Here is a 19720-nt window from a genome sequence, read left to right as displayed (position 1 = left end):
GTGGGAGATGAAAGGGCTCTGGCAGCACTTGCAGACAATGAATTCCCTTGGACAGTTGGCAGGGAAACAGGAAGGAATCCTTCCATGGGATGCTTAGGAGTAGGTCTGGCACCCACTCGTGCCAGCACTGAGCCAGGCTCGCTGCTGATGTTGGATGCAGTCGTTGGACTATTTTTGTTGTTTAAACATGACTGTGATTCTTCCATGTGAATTTGGTCTGTATCCCCTTGCATCCACTCCTCCACTCTTGCTATCAGCTGGTCAGTGAAGGGTAGGACATGCTGAATCCCTGTGGCTGATGTGCAGGTCTGTCTGGTTAAGGATTTTTCTAGATTTATTTTTTTTTAAGCTAACATTTAGCATGTTTGTGTTACACTTTGTATTTTCTTTGTGGCCAGTATTGTTTTCTCTGCTGTTTGCACCTGGTTTTTTTCTGGCCACTGCAAATCTGTGAAGCAGAAACAGCAGTGATTAAAACAGTAAGTATGAGTAAAATCAAAATTACAGAGATCTTTTGTTAATGTTTCTTGAAGCTTTTAGTGTAGGATGGAGCCTGCCTTAGTCTATTAACAGAAAATTCCTTTCTTCCTGGAGGCATTGCTGCTGGTGTGCATATTTGAGACAAATGGACAGAATTGTTAACCTAGTCCAAAAGTAATTTATCTCATCTACATCCTGTTGATGTAGAAATACCTAGAATTTCAGGGGAAAAAAATGTAACTTTAGTTTTCCCTTGCAGCAGTTGGGAGAAAGAATTGCTGCATTTGATTGCTAGAAAAAGATAACACATGTCAAGATTTGCCCTTCAGCACGAGAACCCTGCTCCTGTATTAGTGTTTCTTAGCTGCAAGGCTGGAATTTCAGTCACAGGATTCCACAAATCTTAGTACTAATGTGGAAGCTCTGATTAGCATAAAGTTTTTCTGGAGAATTAAATAAATATTTATCACCTATTATTATCTATATGCTGCAAAGCACAGTTAGGTCATGTGTCATGTAGGATGAGTTAATATAAACCCACCTGGCATGTACAAATTTTTCCATTGCCTGTTTGGACTGAGCTGATAAATAATGAATATTTAAAATATTTTCTGACCTTAACATCTGATACCTACTGTGTGTGAGTAGGCAAGAGAAAGGAGAGGTAATTTTTAGAAGTATGGAACCATATGGTACTCTTTTTTTATAGTTGGTATGTTTGTAGGGTCCAGATAGCAGCAACTTGGATAAGCACTGGAGTTGCTGGATGGGAGCCAGGAGCTCAGTCTCTTGTTAAGGAGGAAGTTAAATAACACTGGAGAGATTTGATAGCTGGAATTCAGTACAGCTTAAATAAGGAGAAGTGGTTGGTCTCTGCAGTGGAGCTGGTGATTGAATGAAAAATTAATGTTTGCCTTGTGTCAATAAATTTCGATGCCCAGACAGGATGTAGAATATCTGTAGAACAGAATTGCAGTGTCCAATGGGCATCAGCATTTCAGGGCAATTTAGGTTACTTCAGCATCCTCTGGGGGAATTCTTAACAAGCACAGACTTGCTCACCTCCTTGGAAAATAATACTGAATTCATCAGCTGTCAGAGAGGGGAGAACACATTTCTGGCTGCAGTAAATCCATGCCCTGTTAGCAGTGAGGCTGAATGGAAGTGCAGAGTTAGAAGTAATCTCTTGAAGGAGCCTGCAGGCTTGGGGAGGGGGAGTTGTTTGTTTGTAGTTGTCCCTCAGGAGAATTTGAGCCCTTGGACAGAAGCAGGGTGCAGAGCCTGAGCCTGTTCACTTCCAAAGGGTTTGTGTTGTGGTGGCAGGGTGTCAGCCTGCTGCTTGTGTCCAGTACCTCTCACTGAAGAAAGCATTTTCTGTATCTCTTTTTGATGGTGAGGTTTTGGTTCTAATTTCAGTACCCAAAAACTTGGCTGATCTAACTCCCAGACATTTTCAAATACTGGTCTCCTGGTTATTTTATAACCTTGCTCTTCCCTTGGGCCTCTTGCTTTTATAAAACAACTGAAGTGGTGACATTCAGACCCCTTGCAGTCAAGAGGTGATTGACATCCCAGGAAACTTGGAAAAGAGGAGGTCTCAGGGTTTGCAAACAAAGATATTGCTTGCAGGTTTGCTTTTTGTCTGTCTGTGTCTCCCTCATGGAATGGTTCCTTAGATAAAAGCCAGCTTTGGATGAAATTATGTCAATGCTTTAAGTCTGTCCTGTTTATGAATCCAAGATCTCAGAGCTGGGAGTCTGTCTAGGGTCTCCTGGATTTCCTCTGTGTTTCTCAGCCCTGCTGCTGAATGTTTCACAGCTCCTGAGCAGAGGGTGAGTGACAAACACAGTGTTTTATCTGGATCAGTGTTCTCTCACCTTGCAGATTCTGCTGCAGTTTGTGGCAATTATTTGCAATATCTGTTTCTCTGGGTGTTTTGCTGTAGTGTGGGAATTCTGTTAGATCTGTATTTTTTGTTTCTGTTAGATCTGTACTAGATGCTTCCTTGAAGTACAACATTTCCTTCCTCTGTGGTTTAATCCATCTTCTGAAACAAGCTAAGACTGACAGGTCTACCTTAAATTGTGCACTCTAAATTTAGCAGCCAGAGACAGAATGATCAGGAAAGGCTAAATTAATATTATGTCAAAAAGGCCTTGGGACAAGGAAAGGAAAAAAGCCAATTTGGAACAGAGGGTCCCCTTTCAAGTCTTTTAGTTCAGAGCAGAATTTAGAGGAACTGCTTTTCAGCAGGAAAAGTTTGAAATGAGCCAGTAGTTTAGGGAACTGGACAATGGGATGTTTCACTGTTCTTTATGGTCTGACCAAGGCTCACTCTGAATAACTGAGGGTTACAGTGACAGGTTGATAAATTCTGGCCTTCCAGAACATGTCTACTGAGTTTCTGGGGGTATTTTAAAGTAATCTGCATATGATTGTTTTGCATTTATTTTTGTGTAATAAATACTGCTTGGGAACTCTGCCCAAAGTGAGGCTATCAATGGCAAAGGAAATGATGCCAGCTTAGTTATAATATTTCTGTATTGAGATTTCCTATGTGCTCTGAACATAGCCTGAAGGGACAGGGATGTTGAATTCAATCAATTATTTTCATGGTGACTTATTTGGAACTCATGTTAAGATGGCATTCACATAGTACAAAGTATGTAGATCAAAAATTTCTTTATTTTATGGCTTTCGCCCCTTGGGAATGGTGTGGTCAAAATAATCTAGCATATAAAAAGAGTTTTAAGAGGACTATTTCAGGAAGCAGGAGTATATGTTTACATTTCAACTTTCCTCCCTTTCTCTTCCACCAGTCAGTTTTTAAACAAATTATACTATTTTCTCTGGTTTCACCAAACTTTATGCTGCAGATAGGGCAGTTTAAAAGAATAACAATTAAAAAAAATAATAATCCAATAGCAATACTGCATTGTGGGCTCATTTAAGGCCTTCTGTTTGTGTTTCTTGATTCCCCAGTTCCCAGATGTGCAGTGACTCATCCTCCTGAACAATGGGAACAGCATCTCTTATTCCTTCTCTTGGTCCCAGTTGGCAAAAGTGTTACTCAGAGGGTCTGGATTGCAGAGGGAGGAGAGATCAGCAGTGACAGAATGAGTCAGCCCAGCTTTGTGGTCACTCCTGTGAGAGGAGCAAGGAATGGTCACTGCTGTGCTCTGGGGTACTAAAAAAGAACCATCTGAGCTACATAAAATTCATAACTCAGGAGTCACTGTCCCCCCACCCCCCACAGCTGTCCTGTAAAACAGTGTGGGTGCAGGAGACACCACTGAAACATCTTCATTTATTATCAAGGAAGATGAAAATCCATAAAAATAGCAAACTGGTTTGTGACTTTCCAATGTGAAATGTACTAATAGAGCACTAGATAAAAATAAAATAATTAAGAAATGTCAGTGTGTAAATGCTTCACTGGCAGACTCTGCTGGGACTGTGACACAACAGGGCTTCCTATCTCAGTATTGTTCTGGTTGAAATTAAATAGTCTTTCATATTTTAAGAGCATTATTTATGAATATTAGAATATTTTTAAAGGAAATAGTATACTGTTAGGACAGTGTAAGTTGTGAGTCTTTTTAAATCTGAAAGGCAGAAGCTCAACAACCTTCTGTGAACGTCATTGATCTGAGGAAGTTTCTGGAGCTGCCACAGTTTTTCTTGCAACATCAGCCTGTAAAAGATCTGATCTGGATCTTTTTTGTTTGTTTTTAAAGTGAACACACCACGATGTGATTATATTTAGGTAGTTACACGTAGTATAAATACACATAGAGGGTATAAATATACATATATTATAAATAACTTCAGCTTTCATTTCTACTTTTGCAAGCATAGCTTAAAATAGATTGTGATGTTAAAATAACCTTTTTTTTCCAATAGAACCATTAAAATACTGAAATTGAAGTCATCAATCTGCATCAAGATATTTTTAGTATCTGATGAATCAATTGCAAATATTTGCTGACACTTTTATAGGAAGTCATGGACCTGAAATAACTGGCTAAGATCTGGAGGAGGAGAGCACTTGAAGTGCTAAGCCAGCTTCGAATAGAGCTGAATGGCCCGATGGGTATTGGAGAAACACTAAATACTTGCACTGAAAAAACCAAACCAGCTTCTTTATGGCCAGTGTCTTGAAGAGGAAAAATAATTCAACACTAAATTTGATAATTATTTGCTTTGAATGGAAGATCTACTTTGGTTTAGAAACTGTGTGTATATTTTTATGTAAATTCATTTATAAGCATTTGTTTGTATGCATGTGTAATACCCAAAGCATGAGACAGCTTTGCATAAATAATAATTTTTAGTGGAATTCAAAAATCTGTTGAAGTGCAGCTTGATAAAAAACTCAATAAATTTGACTTCTAGATCTAAATTTATATTACTCTCTGTTTTCTCTGAATGACTAAGAAAAATGCATATAGAAAGGAATTTTCAGTTAGCATAATTTGTTGTAATTAAAAACACTAAGAGCAAGCAGTTGTGAAACCTGGAGTTTCCATATTTTCCTCATTTAATGTGTTGTGTGTTATTCATCCAGTCAGTTAATGTCCAGTGCATGTGTGTGCTGCTGGCTGGAGGAACTGAATGTGCTTCCCAGAACATCCCAGTTTGCTGTAAATCTGACTAAAATGTAGAACAAGGTTATTCCAGAAGCCTTAGGAGCAGGAACTGAGTCCACACTTCCATAGAACCTAATACAGGAATCATTAAAGCAGGATTTGAGTGTGTGCACTGGGTTTGGGGTTATTACTCTGGAAGGTTTTTAGGTGTTTTTCCTCCTTCATGTTTGTGTGCTTGAATGTTTTGAGGGTTTTTAAACTTCAAACCCTCTGGAGCTTGTTAAGGATTTGTTGTTTTGGCTGGAAACAGATATTTTGACTTAAGTCCTGAATGCTTTTGGATTCTGTGGCAGAAGAGAATATTCAAATTCCTTCAGATCTGTCAGACCATGCATATGGTGCTCACACCTGTTCCAGCCACCTGACTTGGTTACCCAGCTCTCCCAGAGCTTTGCCATTGCTGCTTAAAATTTCCCTGAACAAATTATGTGGCTTAATTGCAACATTAATAAGAGTGGGTAAGAATCTAGAGAAGTTGGTTTTCCCTAAATTACTGCAGACGTGAGCATGTATTTTTTCCTTTAATCCGTTCATTTTCTTACTTCCCTGTCAATGTGTCAGTGATGGATGTGTGGGGTGGGAATTAGGGGAGGCAGAAGTTGTAAATCAGTTGATGCTGCCTGTGTGTCCTGCATTTCACAGGCAAAGGGCTGTTCCTGCTCCAGCCTGGGAGGGGGGACAGACAGGCAGAGACTCTTAAAGAAACTGGGTAGAAAACTGGAAAAACCTCTATCAGAGATGGCCCCTTTGCAGTATTTTTGCACATCTGAAGGCATTGTGTGGGATGGAGCACAACAGATAGAGAAGGGGTTTTTTGTAGCTTCAGTGTTCTTTTCTTTCTGGGCTCTCCCATCTCCTGGACATGACTAATGCTGTACAGGAAGCCCTTTTCTCTTATTCATGCAGTCTGTGATATCTCTTCTGATCCACAGAGTGCCAAAAAATACAGGAAATTACTTTCACCTTATGAAAATTCATGATTGTAAGGAAGCTCTTAGAGCAATTGTTCTTTGGAAACTTCCCCTCTCCCCCACCCCACCCCCCCAAAAAAGAAGTGGGTTTTTTTATGCTAGTAATCTCATTGTAAATCTTTTGTTGATACATGGTAGTCTTTTGCAAATCCTTGTGTTCTCTCTCCTTTATGAAAAGACACTTCCAGTTTTAAATGTTAGGAAATAATAAGCTCCAGCTCCTTTTGTGTGTGCCTTATGCTGGGAGCATATACTTGTCCAACACTGCATCCTCTGATCTCCAGTGTGATTCCTCACAATGAACTGTTGTGTTCATCTCTTTAGAGTTGTACTGGGGGCAATAATTTTGCTCTGCTGTCTCAGGCCTAGGAGGATGTGTGGTTTGAGAATTTATATTGCAGCTGGAGTCCAGGGTAGTATTTGGAGGAAGTTCCAGTCTGAATTAGTGACTTGGTGAGGGCACCTACTGTCATTTGGTCACGAGTGACAGCCCTGCTCTGTGATAAAGAATGGGTTTTCCTGCCTAAAATCACTAAAAGGCAGCAGGATTTTCCACTTTATCATTCTCATGTCATGGCTACAAGTACAAGACACATCCTGAACAATAAAGAAGACTTACTGAATTTTTTCTTCATTAAGGGAAGTATTTGAAGGGAGTTTCATTCCAGAGTAGTCTGCATCTGTATGGAAACAATATTGTGAATTCTTTAAAAGTCTGTGCAGGGCTTCTTGTCCCCACTTAATGCAAAGGGACCCTTGATTTGAGTGGGACACACAGGCAAGCTTCTTTCATAAAAGACCAAATCCTCTTACACAAGAGTAAATTTTCACACAAGAATGAATTTCCCCTGTAAACATTCCTATTTTCTTCTCAATGTAACTGCTAAAGGACTTTGTTCAAGATGAGCAAATCTATTATTAAAAGTCCTGAGTCCAGAAGGGAAGCTATCTATAGAAGAGCAAGTCCTTGAAAATGTTCCTTTTTTTGTTTGTTTGTGACAAGCAAGTCTAGCTTAAATCATCATAAATTGTGGGGGACTTAAATCTTCCACTTTTCTAAAGATATTCCAGCCAGTCTAGGATACGCTTTTGTTCACTGGTATGAATTTTAAACAAAATAGACTGATTCCTTATAATGTGTTTCATTTTTCACACCCACTCAGTGTCAGTTAACTGCATTTATCTTATAAGGGGAAAAAAGCAAATTCTTTTAAGTCAAAGAACTGACTTTAATAACACTTCTCTTTTATTGTAGAGATTTACTGGATAGATCTGAGCATTTGTTCAAATCTCTTCTCAACTTGGATTTTTCCAGACCTGGTGATATTACTCTGTTAGACCTCAGTGCATGTTGGGAAGAAGGCCTTGGTTCTGTTGGAACTGCTGTCTCAGAAACAAGCTGAGTTGCCATGTCTTTCCTTTTCCACAGGGTGAATCAGTGAAATACTTCCTGGATAACCTGGATCGGATCGGTCAGCTGGTAAGAAACCTCCTCCTTCTGAACCAGACAGCTGCAAGAGACAAGGAGAGCCTGAGTGTGCTGTGATTAGTGGGGTTTGGTTGGCTTTTTGATTGGTTTATTAAATAATAATGCATTCAATAATTTCAGTGTTCTTTCTCTAGATACAGTAAACTCCAGTTTTCTGAAACTGAATCTTAGCATTTGTTTAATCTTTTTTGACAGACAGCAAATGGAAACTGTACTTGTGCACATATTTTATCAGCCCTTCTGTGCTGTCTCTGGATCTCACTCGCTTTTCCTGATGATCTGATGGCTGATGCTACTTAAGGTAGCAGAATGAAACCTTAGCAAAATAAAAGATATTCCTAGCATTTGTAGGATTCAGAATCTGTAATGAAAACATCTGTCAGGAGACTTGGAGGAGAAAAAAGGGAGATGATTTTCCTAAACAGTAACAGTGATAAGATTCTGAAGAATTAATTTCTCCACAGTTGTAGTAGATTGGGCCACAGCTTGTGGTAGAATCTGTTGCTGTGCTTGCTGGTCATAGAGTGTGAACCTGGAATGAGAATTTCCACTGAATCTTTCAAGATGGTCCTTCTAAGAGTAAGGAACTGTGGAAAAGCTAGATTTAAAAAATAAAAATCTTTCAGTGATGATTTGATCTGTTTTATTAAACACTACCTAAGTGGCAAGTGACACTGTAGCGAAGAATTTCATAATGAAAAAATACACTTAAGCCTTAAACAAAGAGGAGGAAGTGTGAGGAGTGAATTAGTCCTTTATTTTTGTTCTTATGTCTCAGGATCTTCTGTAGCTGTTTACCAAAGTGTTGAGCTAAATAAGTCAACAGGCCAGTGTTTAAAGTTGATATTCATTCTTCATCTGATAATTTTTAAATTTAAAAGCAGCTCCTAGTGATTTTACTGTATTCAGGCATTAGTCAGAATTTTTGAAGGACTTCTTTTTGACACTTCCATCCTTTCTTTTGCAGAACTATTTCCCCAGCAAACAAGATATTTTGCTGGCCAGAAAAGCCACAAAGGGGATAGTAGAGCACGATTTCATCATTAAAAAAATTCCTTTCAAGATGGTGGATGTAGGGGGACAGAGATCTCAGCGTCAAAAGTGGTTCCAGTGCTTTGATGGAATAACTTCCATTTTGTTCATGGTCTCCTCCAGTGAATACGACCAGGTCCTCATGGAAGACAGGCGCACAAACAGACTCGTGGAGTCCATGAATATCTTTGAGACAATAGTCAATAACAAGCTTTTCTTTAACGTTTCCATTATCCTATTCCTCAACAAGATGGATCTTCTCGTGGAGAAGGTAAAGACTGTCAGCATTAAGAAGTATTTCTCGGACTTCAAGGGCGACCCTCACCGCCTGGAGGACGTGCAGCGTTACCTGGTGCAGTGCTTCGACAGGAAGCGGCGGAACCGCAGCAAGCCCCTCTTCCACCACTTCACCACGGCCATCGACACGGAGAACATCCGCTTCGTGTTCCACGCTGTCAAGGACACCATCCTGCAGGAGAACCTCAAGGACATCATGCTGCAGTGAAGGAGAGCAGCCCCTGCTCTGCTGGAATTTCCTTGGAGGGTTCCATCGAAGTTTTCATCCTTTCTTTATGGCCCTTGCATGCGGCGTCGGACCCATGCAAATTCCTTGGCTCAGGAATGCTGTACACTAGCCAGTCCAAACAGGAGCTATAGGCCAGAGGAATCACCTTGATGTTAGCTACTGAATCATTTGGACTAAACACTACTGAAAGCTGGCCGTGGTAGGTTCTGTACCCAGTTTGGAATGCTGAATGACACAGCCACCGTCTGCCTTCCTCCAGAACAGAAATCTGACAAACCATGCATGGAAGACATGTTCCACATGAATGCGCTCATTTTTCAGAGACACTCATTGTACAAACTGCCTTTTTTTCGTAGTTTGGAGGTGCTGAATCGATCAAACTAATCTAAACATGATGAGATTGGCAGCTGTATTGGAGAATGTTAATGGAAGTTCCATTCTTAACCCTTAGGAATATAACCAGGTCTTGTGTGTGTTCAGCTTTGCCAAGGGTCTAGAATCCACCTCCCAAGGTGGATGCACAGCTCTTGTCCGAAGGTTTTGCATGAGTCTCCTGAGGCAGAAGTCTAAAACTGTGTAAGGAAACTCATGTTGGAGTAAGTGGGATTGGGGACTTAAGGCCTGGCTGATATGGAGAAGGGTTTATTTTGCACTATGCGTGGAGGGTGTTACATCATGGGAAAACTGATTTCCTTGGTGCAGCAGCCTGTGCTGGAGCACCCAGCCATGTATCTGCACAGTGGGTGCTCGAGGGAGATGTGCTCCATGGCCAGCCAGCACTGTCCTCACACCCACAGTGAGCAGCATTTGTGAAGGTTCAGTATCTCACGTGACAGGGCTTCATCTGTACTTAAAAGATTAATTAAACTCTTTAAGCAAAGGTTTTGGTAGCACAGCAGCTGTTTGATTAGTTCCCAGCAGCTGACCTTGTAGGAAGACTGAACACCCTGGAGATCCCAGCTTTCCAGCTGCACTGATATATTTGGACAGCAAGACCTTGCTGTAAAATTAGCCTTTAATCTGTTATTAATGGGATCTTTAGCCTATAGTGATGCACATGGATCTTGGGGCACAGTCAGGTTTGGAGTTGCCCCTTTTGGGCAGTGGTTTGTGTGTAAAATGGCAAGAGGCTGTGAATAGTTTGGATGTGAACTCTGAATTTCCTTGTGCTTTCAACTCTGCCAGGTGCCTTTTCTGTGTACAGACATTGAATCTTTTCTACTGCAGTGGGGTACGTGGACAAACTGAAGATATTGTAGTGCTATCCTTTAGGTAACTCAAACATAGTTTACTGTGCAATTTTTGTCATAGTTTTTATCCAAGAATAAAACCTGAAGGGCTGTTTGTACCCATAAAAAGTCAGCAGATTCCCTGGAGTTCTTATCCCCGTTGAGCCTGTAATGGCATGTCAAAACAAGCAAAGTTTTACTTCAGCTGGTAATCCCATGGGAAACATGGTCAAAGAAAAGTCCGGTTCCGTTGTCCTTTCATGTTAATTTGGATAAAATCTGGAATCCTTCTTCCCCTCTGAAGCTTGCAGATGTTCATATCAGTATTTTTTTTTGTGTAGTTTCCTGATGTAGCAGCCTCCTGGCTTTCTTTGTGCAAGCTCCAGAGTGGAAAAGCTGTGGCTGTTTCAGTGCCTGTAACAGGCACAGGAGTGAGGTAAGAAGCAACTGAGAAGTTGCAGATGGGAAAATCTAACTTAAAATTCAGCAAATTTAAACAGGAATTAGCTTCCTTGTAACAAGTCTTATTTTGCCAGGACCAACTCTGTCTTTTAAATATTTATTAATTTTTAGCCTTGAAGGGGAAGAATGTTATGTGATTAATATTCAGATGGAGGAAAAATCTTAAGATTATTACATTTGAAAAGGAAAATGTTTCACCATGGCGCGATGCAAACCAGTTTACTCATCACATAAGGTTGGTTTCTCTGAGCCCATTTGTTTGGCTGAAGGCAAAGGCTGCTTTCAAAGCTTTCAGATGTTTTCTGAGTTCTTGGTGGTGGTCTTCACACAAGATGCTGGGAGGAGGAGGCAGTTGTGGGCTCACCTGACTTCTAGGTTGACTTTACTTTAGTTCTTAGTTTGCTGTGAGCTTTATTCTTTCACTGAATTTTCCAGATGAGTTAATATTATGCCTGTTTTCTCAAATTAGTTGAACATTCCCTTTCAACTGTATTTTTTCTCAAGAATTACCTCAGTTTGGTGTCTGAATCTACTGTAGTTTTACCTGGGAGACAAAGCATGGAATTTCCTGTTCTGTTTTTCTCTTGACACTCCTCCATGGTTTTTTATCCTTAGTCACCTTATGGATTTACCCTCAACAGAGCTAATGAATCAACTTATATTTTAAGTAACTTAAAGTCTGCACCTGGAAAATAAACAGCATGAGGGGTCTCACACTGAGCTCTCAAGCTGCATTTTTTTTTTTTTTTTTTTTTTATGATATGGCAGTTTTGCACACTAAGTCAGTTTTAGGGAGCCAGTTTGCCCACCTTGGGCCCATTATTGCCTTTCTTGTTTTAATTGATGAAATGGGCCTGAGTGTGGGGCTGCAGCTGCAGGTGAAAATCAGTGGTTTGGCTCTGTGGGCTCAGAGTTCTGTCAGGTTTGGGTAGTGATGGATCACACACCAGGAACCCCAGGGCAGAAACTCTCCTTGCAAAAGTCAAGCACTTCCCAAGTTTACAGAGGAGCTGGCCTCGTGAGTCAAAAGGATGTGGGGGTGTTTTTTAAGTGTCAGTTTTCTCTGCAAAATACTCTTCTTGCCACAATTGAGAGGGCTTGGGGGTTTTTTCCAAGGTAAATTGTAGTATAATGAAGCCAGAAAATCATGTTGTGGTAAATCAGTGAATTACTAAAGCAGAGCTTAGGTAGATGAGGTTGTTCACACATCTCAGGACAGGCCTGGTCGGTTGCTTAGTCCTTTCACCAGAAACAAATAGAAAACTTTATTTTAAGTGACATCCTGGAGAATTTTGCAGGTAAACACAGCTGTAGAGAACATCTTTTTTTGTTAGTTTTATAGGCTTATTGTTCATTTGGCTGGTCAGGAAATGGGTCACAGGCAGGATGATCATCAGATGGAGACCTTGAACAAGTACTTTTTTAAAAAAAGAAAAAGGCAGCTTTTTGCAGTCCCTCCTCTGGGGTCAGTGACAGAGTGTTGCAGAGGGGTTGTCTCTCCTGAGACAAAGAGAGGAAGCTCTTGCAGCCTGTGCTTGGGGCAGAGGCTTACGTAATCCTGGAGTTCAAGTAGAAAAATTAAATGGGAGTCATTTATCCAACACTACTTGGTGTTTGTTGTCCTCAAAACAAGTGTTAAGCTAATAGAGTGTGTCAGTACCACTCCTGCAGATTGCAGTGCTCTAAGGCTCTGAACAATCCTTACATGCATTGCAAGGTGACTTGGTGGAGTTAAAAAGGAAGAGTGGTTTTCTGGAAATGACATATTCAATAGGCACTTGTCACTTTGAAGGAATGAAACAGTTCTTAATGTTGAAAATTGGCTAATGGTGGTTATGGAATTGAAATTACTGGGCACTCAGTTTTACAGTGCAAAGATGCTTTCAGTTTCATGCAGAGAATGGATCTTATTTAATATGGCAGCATAGATTTACTTACTAACTTGATTTTTTAATTGTTGCTGTGAAAAACCTAGAACTAGGCACGTTACAAAAATGAAGTTCCTGAAGATGACCATTCCCAGGCCTTCTGAGGCAGGTAAAGCTGAGCTGCAGCCAAGCAGGCAGAGTAGAGAAAGTAATGGCCAATAAACTGTAGGGAAATGAAGTAGGTAGAGCTCATTTGTACCTGGCACTGGAGATAAGATATAATTCCCCCAGGATGGCTAAAGTGGCATTTGGTGTGAAAAGTGGTGCATTTGGAGTGTGTCCCCCCCATCCCCATGGCCTCATTCCCCCTGGGAATTCACCCATCCTGGTTACTGTGATCTGCAGAGAAATGTAGAATTAAAGTATTTAGAAGAACAGATGTGGTACCACTGAAGAAACCAGCAGCTTTCTCTAGTGACAGACAGCTGCCTTCCACAGAACAGCATTTTAGAAAACAGGTCCTCTGCTGCCTTACATGGCTGTCTTTGTATTAACTATGTTTTAACTTATATTAACTTATGTTTTGGAGTCTTTTCTATGTGTGTACTTCTTTATTTCTGGGGGAAAAATCCTTCTGTGCATGGACCTAGAGGATTTCTCTAAAAGGCCCCTCTGATTTTCAAGCAGTGAGTTTTGACACCTGGTTCAGCTTGGCTTCTGTCACCAAATTTTCAGGAGTACCTGCTGCATTGATGGATGATTTGATGTGTGCCAGCTTGAGAGACAAACACGATATGCAACACCACCTCCACACAGTGCAGTCTGTATGTAAACCAAACACTGATCTCATGGTGAGAACTGTAAGTTTAGCAGTACCCTCTTTTCTGTATTCTCTTTCTAGTATAAAATCACGTGGTGTAGTCAGGGGTTTAATATAGCACTGCCAACTCTTTACCTCATACTCTGTAATTCTGTAACACAAAGTGGTGGGTGGGGTGTTTCAGTAGCAACTATAAAACATCTGTGCCTACTTTTGTAAATGAGCTTTTAACAGTTTTTTAGGGAGCATCCATTATGGATCAGGAAGACTGGCGTGGTCTGGGCCAGACTTGGCCTGAATTAATGCTGACTCCACACAGTTCTAGGTGAGAACTGTCTAACCTAGTGAGGGATAATTGGTAATGCAAGACCTAGTGCTTTTTAATAATACCTGTTTTGTAATTAGCTGGGGTGATCTCTGCTTTGTGCTGTGACGTGGGCACTTCTTTGTTTTAACACTAATCTTTTTTTACATAGATGGAAATGAGTAAAGCCAGGAGATTTGGAGCTGAAACTGCCTCTCTGCTAACCAGGTGATGCTGCCTCTTTGCTCATCTTGGTGGCTGGGCAGTTCAGCTCCATCCTTGACGATTTCATCTTTCTAATGGCATTTGGAAAGCGGTGTTGAAGTTTGTCTGTGTGTTGATATGCTTGTGTTCTTACTGGGTGGGGAGTGTGGAGGTTCTAGATTGTCAGTGCTGGTGGTTCTGTGCCTGCCTTGAGGAGCTGTCCCAGCCCAGTTCTTGGCCTGTCACTGAAGATTGTATCTTCTGTCTGGTGTGAAAATACTCAGAGGGGGAAAATGAGCAGCACTGACTTCCAAGGTGGGCATTCTGGTAAAAAAAATAAAAAAGCCAAAGTATGTTGGAGGGGAGCAGGAGAGGGGAGCTAGTTTCTAAACAGATCCCAAAAGCTGATGGTGCTTGAAGACTGTATTGAAGTGAAATGCCATCTGCACTGACCCAAAAGCTTTGGGTGACTCCAGAGAGCCATTGACTGTGAATTAGGAGCAGCAGGCTGGCAATGCTGGCCCTGCCATTGGAAATCTCTCTATTCATCTGTTCATCACTGGCTGCTAAAACTCAGATTTGATAAAATACAGTATGCAGATCTCTGGACAGATAGTGCATCTTACTCCTTCCTGACACCTGCTTAAACTTTCTTCAAGATACCAGAGCATGAGAAGGTAAGAAAGAGGCTGTTTCCATTCTTTGAATAAAAACTACAACTGATGAAGAGCAACATTTTTTAATAAGTAGGACCTGAGAGAGCATCTTTTGAGGGAAGTGTCAGGTTTTGAGTAGCACAACTTTTCTGCTGTTACTTCCCATCGATCTCTTGTGCAGGTGGTTGGGCAGAAAGGCTGAGAGGAGATAGCAGGGGGATGTGCAGAGAAAGGATCTGTTGGGAGCTCAAGAGACTTGGGAAGGTGGTTGGTGGATTTAGGTTTGGAGAGGGGTCCTGTTTGCATTGAAGCCGTGAACCCTCTGTAGGACAGGGAGTGTTCCTCCAGGTTGTTGTCTGGAATGTGGAATGGGCTTGAATTAATGATATGGATTCAAAAGTATTTCTGGAGACTCCACTGAACAGCAGTGCTGGTGTTTCTCACTCTAGTGGGGAGTTGTCTTGTTTGTGGAATCAAAATGTACAAAAGCAAACTGACAAAACACCAGGTTGTCTGTGACAGACCACATAGCTTAGGAAGCCAAGTGATGTTATCTTTTATGCTGCAATGTACTTGCTCTCTGGTGCCTATGCATTAACACACATACTATGCAATATCAGTCTTTTTTTAAACCAGTTCACTACATTGGGCAAGAAAGGCCTGAGTTTAGCCTTAATTCTCTTAACAATTCACAGGAACGTACTTTAAAAACAGTTACAAACTACAAGAAGGTGGAAAATGCATAAAGTAAAAGCACAGTCCCAGACTGCTCACATAAGTGTCTTTCTAGCACCAAAACAGCATCCGTGATAGAAGCAGCTACTTGCTGTAATAGTTTCAACTTATGAAAACTGTGTACTAGATAAAATTATATTGTGATGTGTAAAAAGTGTATTTTATAGCTTTGGTGACTTAGTTTACTGTTTTGTATATATGAATTTTATAAATCTATTAAAACTTGACTTGTTATACTGTTCTTTATGGGTTTTATCTTTCAACAGAGTTTGAGGTGACTTTTTTCCTTCATTAAATTATTTTCTGTGAGTTTTTGAACAAACAACAGCCTGGACTGTATGAAGTACAGCTGTCATGCTATGAAATCTCAGTCTGTAACCTTTAGGTATCTCCCTCTCCTCCAGTCCTGGCTGGAATCATTCTTCCTGAGTGTGTCCAGGAGCTCAGGCTGGTGACACATTAACCTGTGTGAAACTTGGAATTCATTCATCTGTGGCATTCCTGGGGCTGACTGGAGCATTAGCACTGAGAAGTGGGAGGGAGGCACAGCTGTGGTTTGCTTCTGTGTTTTGAGCTCACCAAGGAAAGATAATTGGGCCTGTTGAGATGGGAGCACCTGTTGGGGATTCCTCAGTGCTGTGTAGGATGTGATAATAAATATCCACAGGGACTGTGCCTGCTGCTTTCCCAGGGCCAGGCCCCAGTCTGGGAGCACAGCAGAGCCTTTGGAGGGCCACCAGTGTCCCTGTCACACAGCATTGCCATCCTGTGGCAACCTGTGCTGCCAGAACTCGGGCTCCAGCCCTTGGGAATGCCATTCACTTTTCCTCACATTCCCTCACTTCAAAAGGTCACATCTGGCAGATTTTTGTGGCAAGTCTTGATTGTTTCTTGTGTAAACTACTAGTGCCAAGTCAGTTCCACTTGAGGCACTTCATGGAGCATTTTTGGTCCTTTCTGCTCACAATTGGAAATGCAGCACTTCAGCTGCATCAGGTCTCTGGGAGTGGCTGACTCTTTGTCCCTGGAGTTGCTGGGCATTTTCAGGTGAGATGTATTGCCAGTGTTCAGCATCTCTGTTGAGTACCAATTGCAAATACAGTGTGCTCCAGTAGAAGGTGCCCAGGTGTGATCACTATAATCTGAAAAGCTCTCAGCAGCAGCAGCTCCAGGGGATCTCTTTGGTGACTCTGTGGAGCAAAGTGACCCTTTTGGGGCCCAGGTGTTCCTGTGAGGTGCCCCTTTCCTAACTCAGCTGTGCAGAGCTGCAGCAGTTGGTTCTGCAGGTGGGTTTGTCTGTTCAGTGCCAATGAGTGCTTGTGCCCCAGGGAGAGCCTAAACTCCATATATTAGCTTGGAATTACCTTCCCAGGAGCAGCACAACTCCCTGTTCAGAACCAGAGTATCTCCTGCAATTTCAGTAATCCAACACTGAAAATAAAAGGGAGAACATGTCTGTTTCCCCAGGGAGAGGCTGCTCTAAAATGCAAAGTATAGTTTGTATTTTTGCTCAAGTGTACAAGGTGTAAGGTTTGGGATGGTTATAGTAATATTAAAGTATTCTTTAGAACACTTTGAGGAGAGAAATTAAATAAATCCTTGTGGTTTCTAGCTCAAGCCTGGTATCTCATTATCCTTACAGACCTGGGAGGAAGTTTACTCAGTTACTAATCCCTAGTTTCTTGCCACTCTTCCCAAGACTGACTGGCTTCTTGGGAAGCTGTGTGGTGTTAAGGGAGGAAGAGTTAATTAGGACAAGTGTTCAGGGATTTTTAACAAAAGTAGCTTTCCCTTAAATCCTCAATTTTGCACAGCAGAAGCAGACTTCAGTGAGAAGTACCATTTTTAGGGCAGAGAGGTCACAGCTGCTGTTAAATCACAAAGTGCTGGATCTTGCTAATGAAATGTCTGTGGAACCTGCTGCTTTTTCCTCTCCCACCCTTGCAAGCTGCTGTAGGCAATTGCACCCCTAACTAGTAAAGAGCATGGAATTTTTTTGTTATGTTGGGTTTTTCTTTTTCCTCTGGGCAGTTGCTTTGTCTCCCCTCTCCCAGCAGCCACAGCAAGTCCCTGTTTTCAGAGTAGGAGTGGAATGTTCTGCCTGTTTATTCTTGGGAGAAGATATTTGTCTTTATGAGCTTGTAAAGCTATTAAAAGACTGTTTTTTACTATGTTCAGGATTAGACTTTAGAAGTTGCTTAAAAACAAGTGTCCTTGAGCTTAAGGCAGAAAGGGTGTGACTGAGCTGCTTTGGTGCAGGGTGCTCCAGGTAGCCACAGGATGGTGTGGTTTGGGAGGTGCTCTGAGCCAGAGGAGTCTAACATGGGTCTGTGTTGTGCTTTAGGGGTTGTTACAAGGAAACCAGCAGCAGCTGCAGGAGGGAGGTGCTGGTTCTGCTGGGGAATCTCCTAAAGGTGGGTCATGTGCAGGATTCACGTCTGCCTGTCACCACGAGGCAGAGGAACACAAGCAGTGCCTTCCAGGGCAGCCAGCTGGCACTGTGTCCCTCTGGGACCTGCTGTCCCTTCCCATCTGAGTGCCCTGTTCCTTGCCAAGGCTGTGGCAGAGGTGCTGCACAGGGAGCACCCAGGTCTCCTGCCCACTGCCTGCCACACAGAGGAACTGCTCCTGGGCCTTCTGCAACCAGCCCCAATCTTGGCTGCTGCATTGCAAGTGACTTCTGTGTGCTTATATACAGAGCACCCTACTCCTTCCTGATGGTTGATCCACAGCTTGACCTTCTAAAGTGACTCCTAATTATGTCACCTGTATTTTGTTTCACAGCTTTCTCAGCAGCTTATTAGCTGCAAGTTGTGTTCCCATACCTTTCCAAGTAGAAGGCTCTACCCTGGAACCTACTGCTTAAAATGCAGGAAATCTTATTTAGGGGCTTGCCTTCAATTTGGCCTACTCTTTATTTCTGTGTCAGCTGTTTTCTGCTCCCCTGCAACTCTGGTACATGCAGAGCAGTAGGAACTGTGCCTTTGTGCTTAGTTCTGGTTATAACCTTCACTTTTGGTGTAGCCTTGGCCAGTGCTTTGTTCCTCTGTGGCCCAGGCTGCCCCCAGTCCTTTCACTGGTGTGGGCTGTGTAGGCTGGGGCAAAGTGCTGCTCACAGACCCTGTGCTTGACCTGCTGCTGCAGCACTGGAAACCTTTGCTGGTGTGAAGAGGAGCCCCTTCACATGACCAAACCCTGCAGTGGAATATTGCAGCGATCCCCCAGCTGCTGAAGGACTTCCAAGTATTTTCAGCCACTTTCTGCCTCTCACCACAAAGCTGCCTCTTGTCTGTGGGCACTGTTGAGCTGCCCAGGTGGAGCTCTGAGCTGCCATCTCATTTATGTCTTACCTGGAGCACTTCTGGACAAGCTGAGCAGGTAAGTGGTGCTGCTGGCCGTGATGGTGTCAAAAATACCCATTTGCAGTCACAAGAGCTCTTCAGCAGCAATTCCTGCTCCCAGCAGCACCAAGGTAAACCAAGTGTCACAAGGAGTCTCCCATCTGTGACTTCTGCCAGCCCTTCTCTGCCACCCCACTCCTCTGCTGGCTCTGGAATTTTATGATAGGAAGCTGCCTCTGTTCCCTTGGGCAGGATTGTCATCCTGAGCCTCTTTCTGGAAAGTTCCTAAAGTTCAGCCTAATAACTCACTACAGAATCAAGGCAGAGCAAACAGGGCTGAACAGAGAGTAATCTCTTGCTTAAAATAGTAAATGTGTTCAGGCAGCAACCGAGCGCGTTCTGGGCAGAGCTCGGATTGGTAATTCAAGCAGGGTTTGTTTGGAAAGTTGCTGCTGCTGGGAAAATGTCTCGGATCCGTCTCCTCTGTGGCTGCCAGGAGAGGGCGGCAGCAGCGGCTCCGCCGCTCCAGGCGCGCAGCCTGGAAAATGTTTCCAGGAATTGCCGTCATCAGTCCCGAAGCCAAACTCCCTTTCTCTCCCGGTATGAATCATGCGATGTGAAATGCTTGTGTTTCCGGAATCCAGCTGAATTTACTGCAAGACCATCTTTGCTACTCACCTGGCAAAATCTCCGGCGTTTTTCCAGTGTCTTCCCATTATCCTCTTGCTTCCACTGATGGGGTGGCAGCCTCAAAGTGCCCAGGGCAAGCGCTCCGGGAAGCCAAAGCTGTTGCCTTCTCTTCGGGAAACATCCTCTCCCTTCTCCCAGCTGCACTGCATCTGATCCTACCTGCTGGTATTTTTAGACAGGAGAAATCTGGAGCTCAGCCATGAGCTGTGGGAGTGTTATCAGTGCTCAGGGAGCAGGGGATGGAGAGGGGTCAGCCTTCCCCTG

The 19720-nt window shown here is 42.5% G+C and overlaps 1 protein-coding gene across 1 annotated transcript in view; it reads left to right on the top strand.

The window, feature by feature from the left end:
* GNA12 (G protein subunit alpha 12) overlaps positions 1-15666 on the top strand; it is a 40386-nt gene extending 24720 nt beyond the window's left edge. Inside the window, exons 3-4 of the mRNA XM_056503108.1 lie at positions 7530-7580; positions 8557-15666. Coding sequence (XP_056359083.1) covers positions 7530-7580; positions 8557-9126 — 621 coding nt within the window. The 3' untranslated portion in view covers positions 9127-15666. The remainder of the gene's footprint in view (positions 1-7529; positions 7581-8556) is intronic.
* Positions 15667-19720: the final 4054 nt, after the last annotated feature.

The sequence above is a fragment of the Oenanthe melanoleuca genome, chromosome 14 (genome assembly GCF_029582105.1).
Source record: "Oenanthe melanoleuca isolate GR-GAL-2019-014 chromosome 14, OMel1.0, whole genome shotgun sequence".
NCBI classification, from domain to species: Eukaryota; Metazoa; Chordata; class Aves; order Passeriformes; family Muscicapidae; genus Oenanthe; species Oenanthe melanoleuca.
The sequence above is the reverse complement of the archived record's forward strand: the minus strand, read 5'-3'. Positions and strand labels throughout refer to the sequence as shown.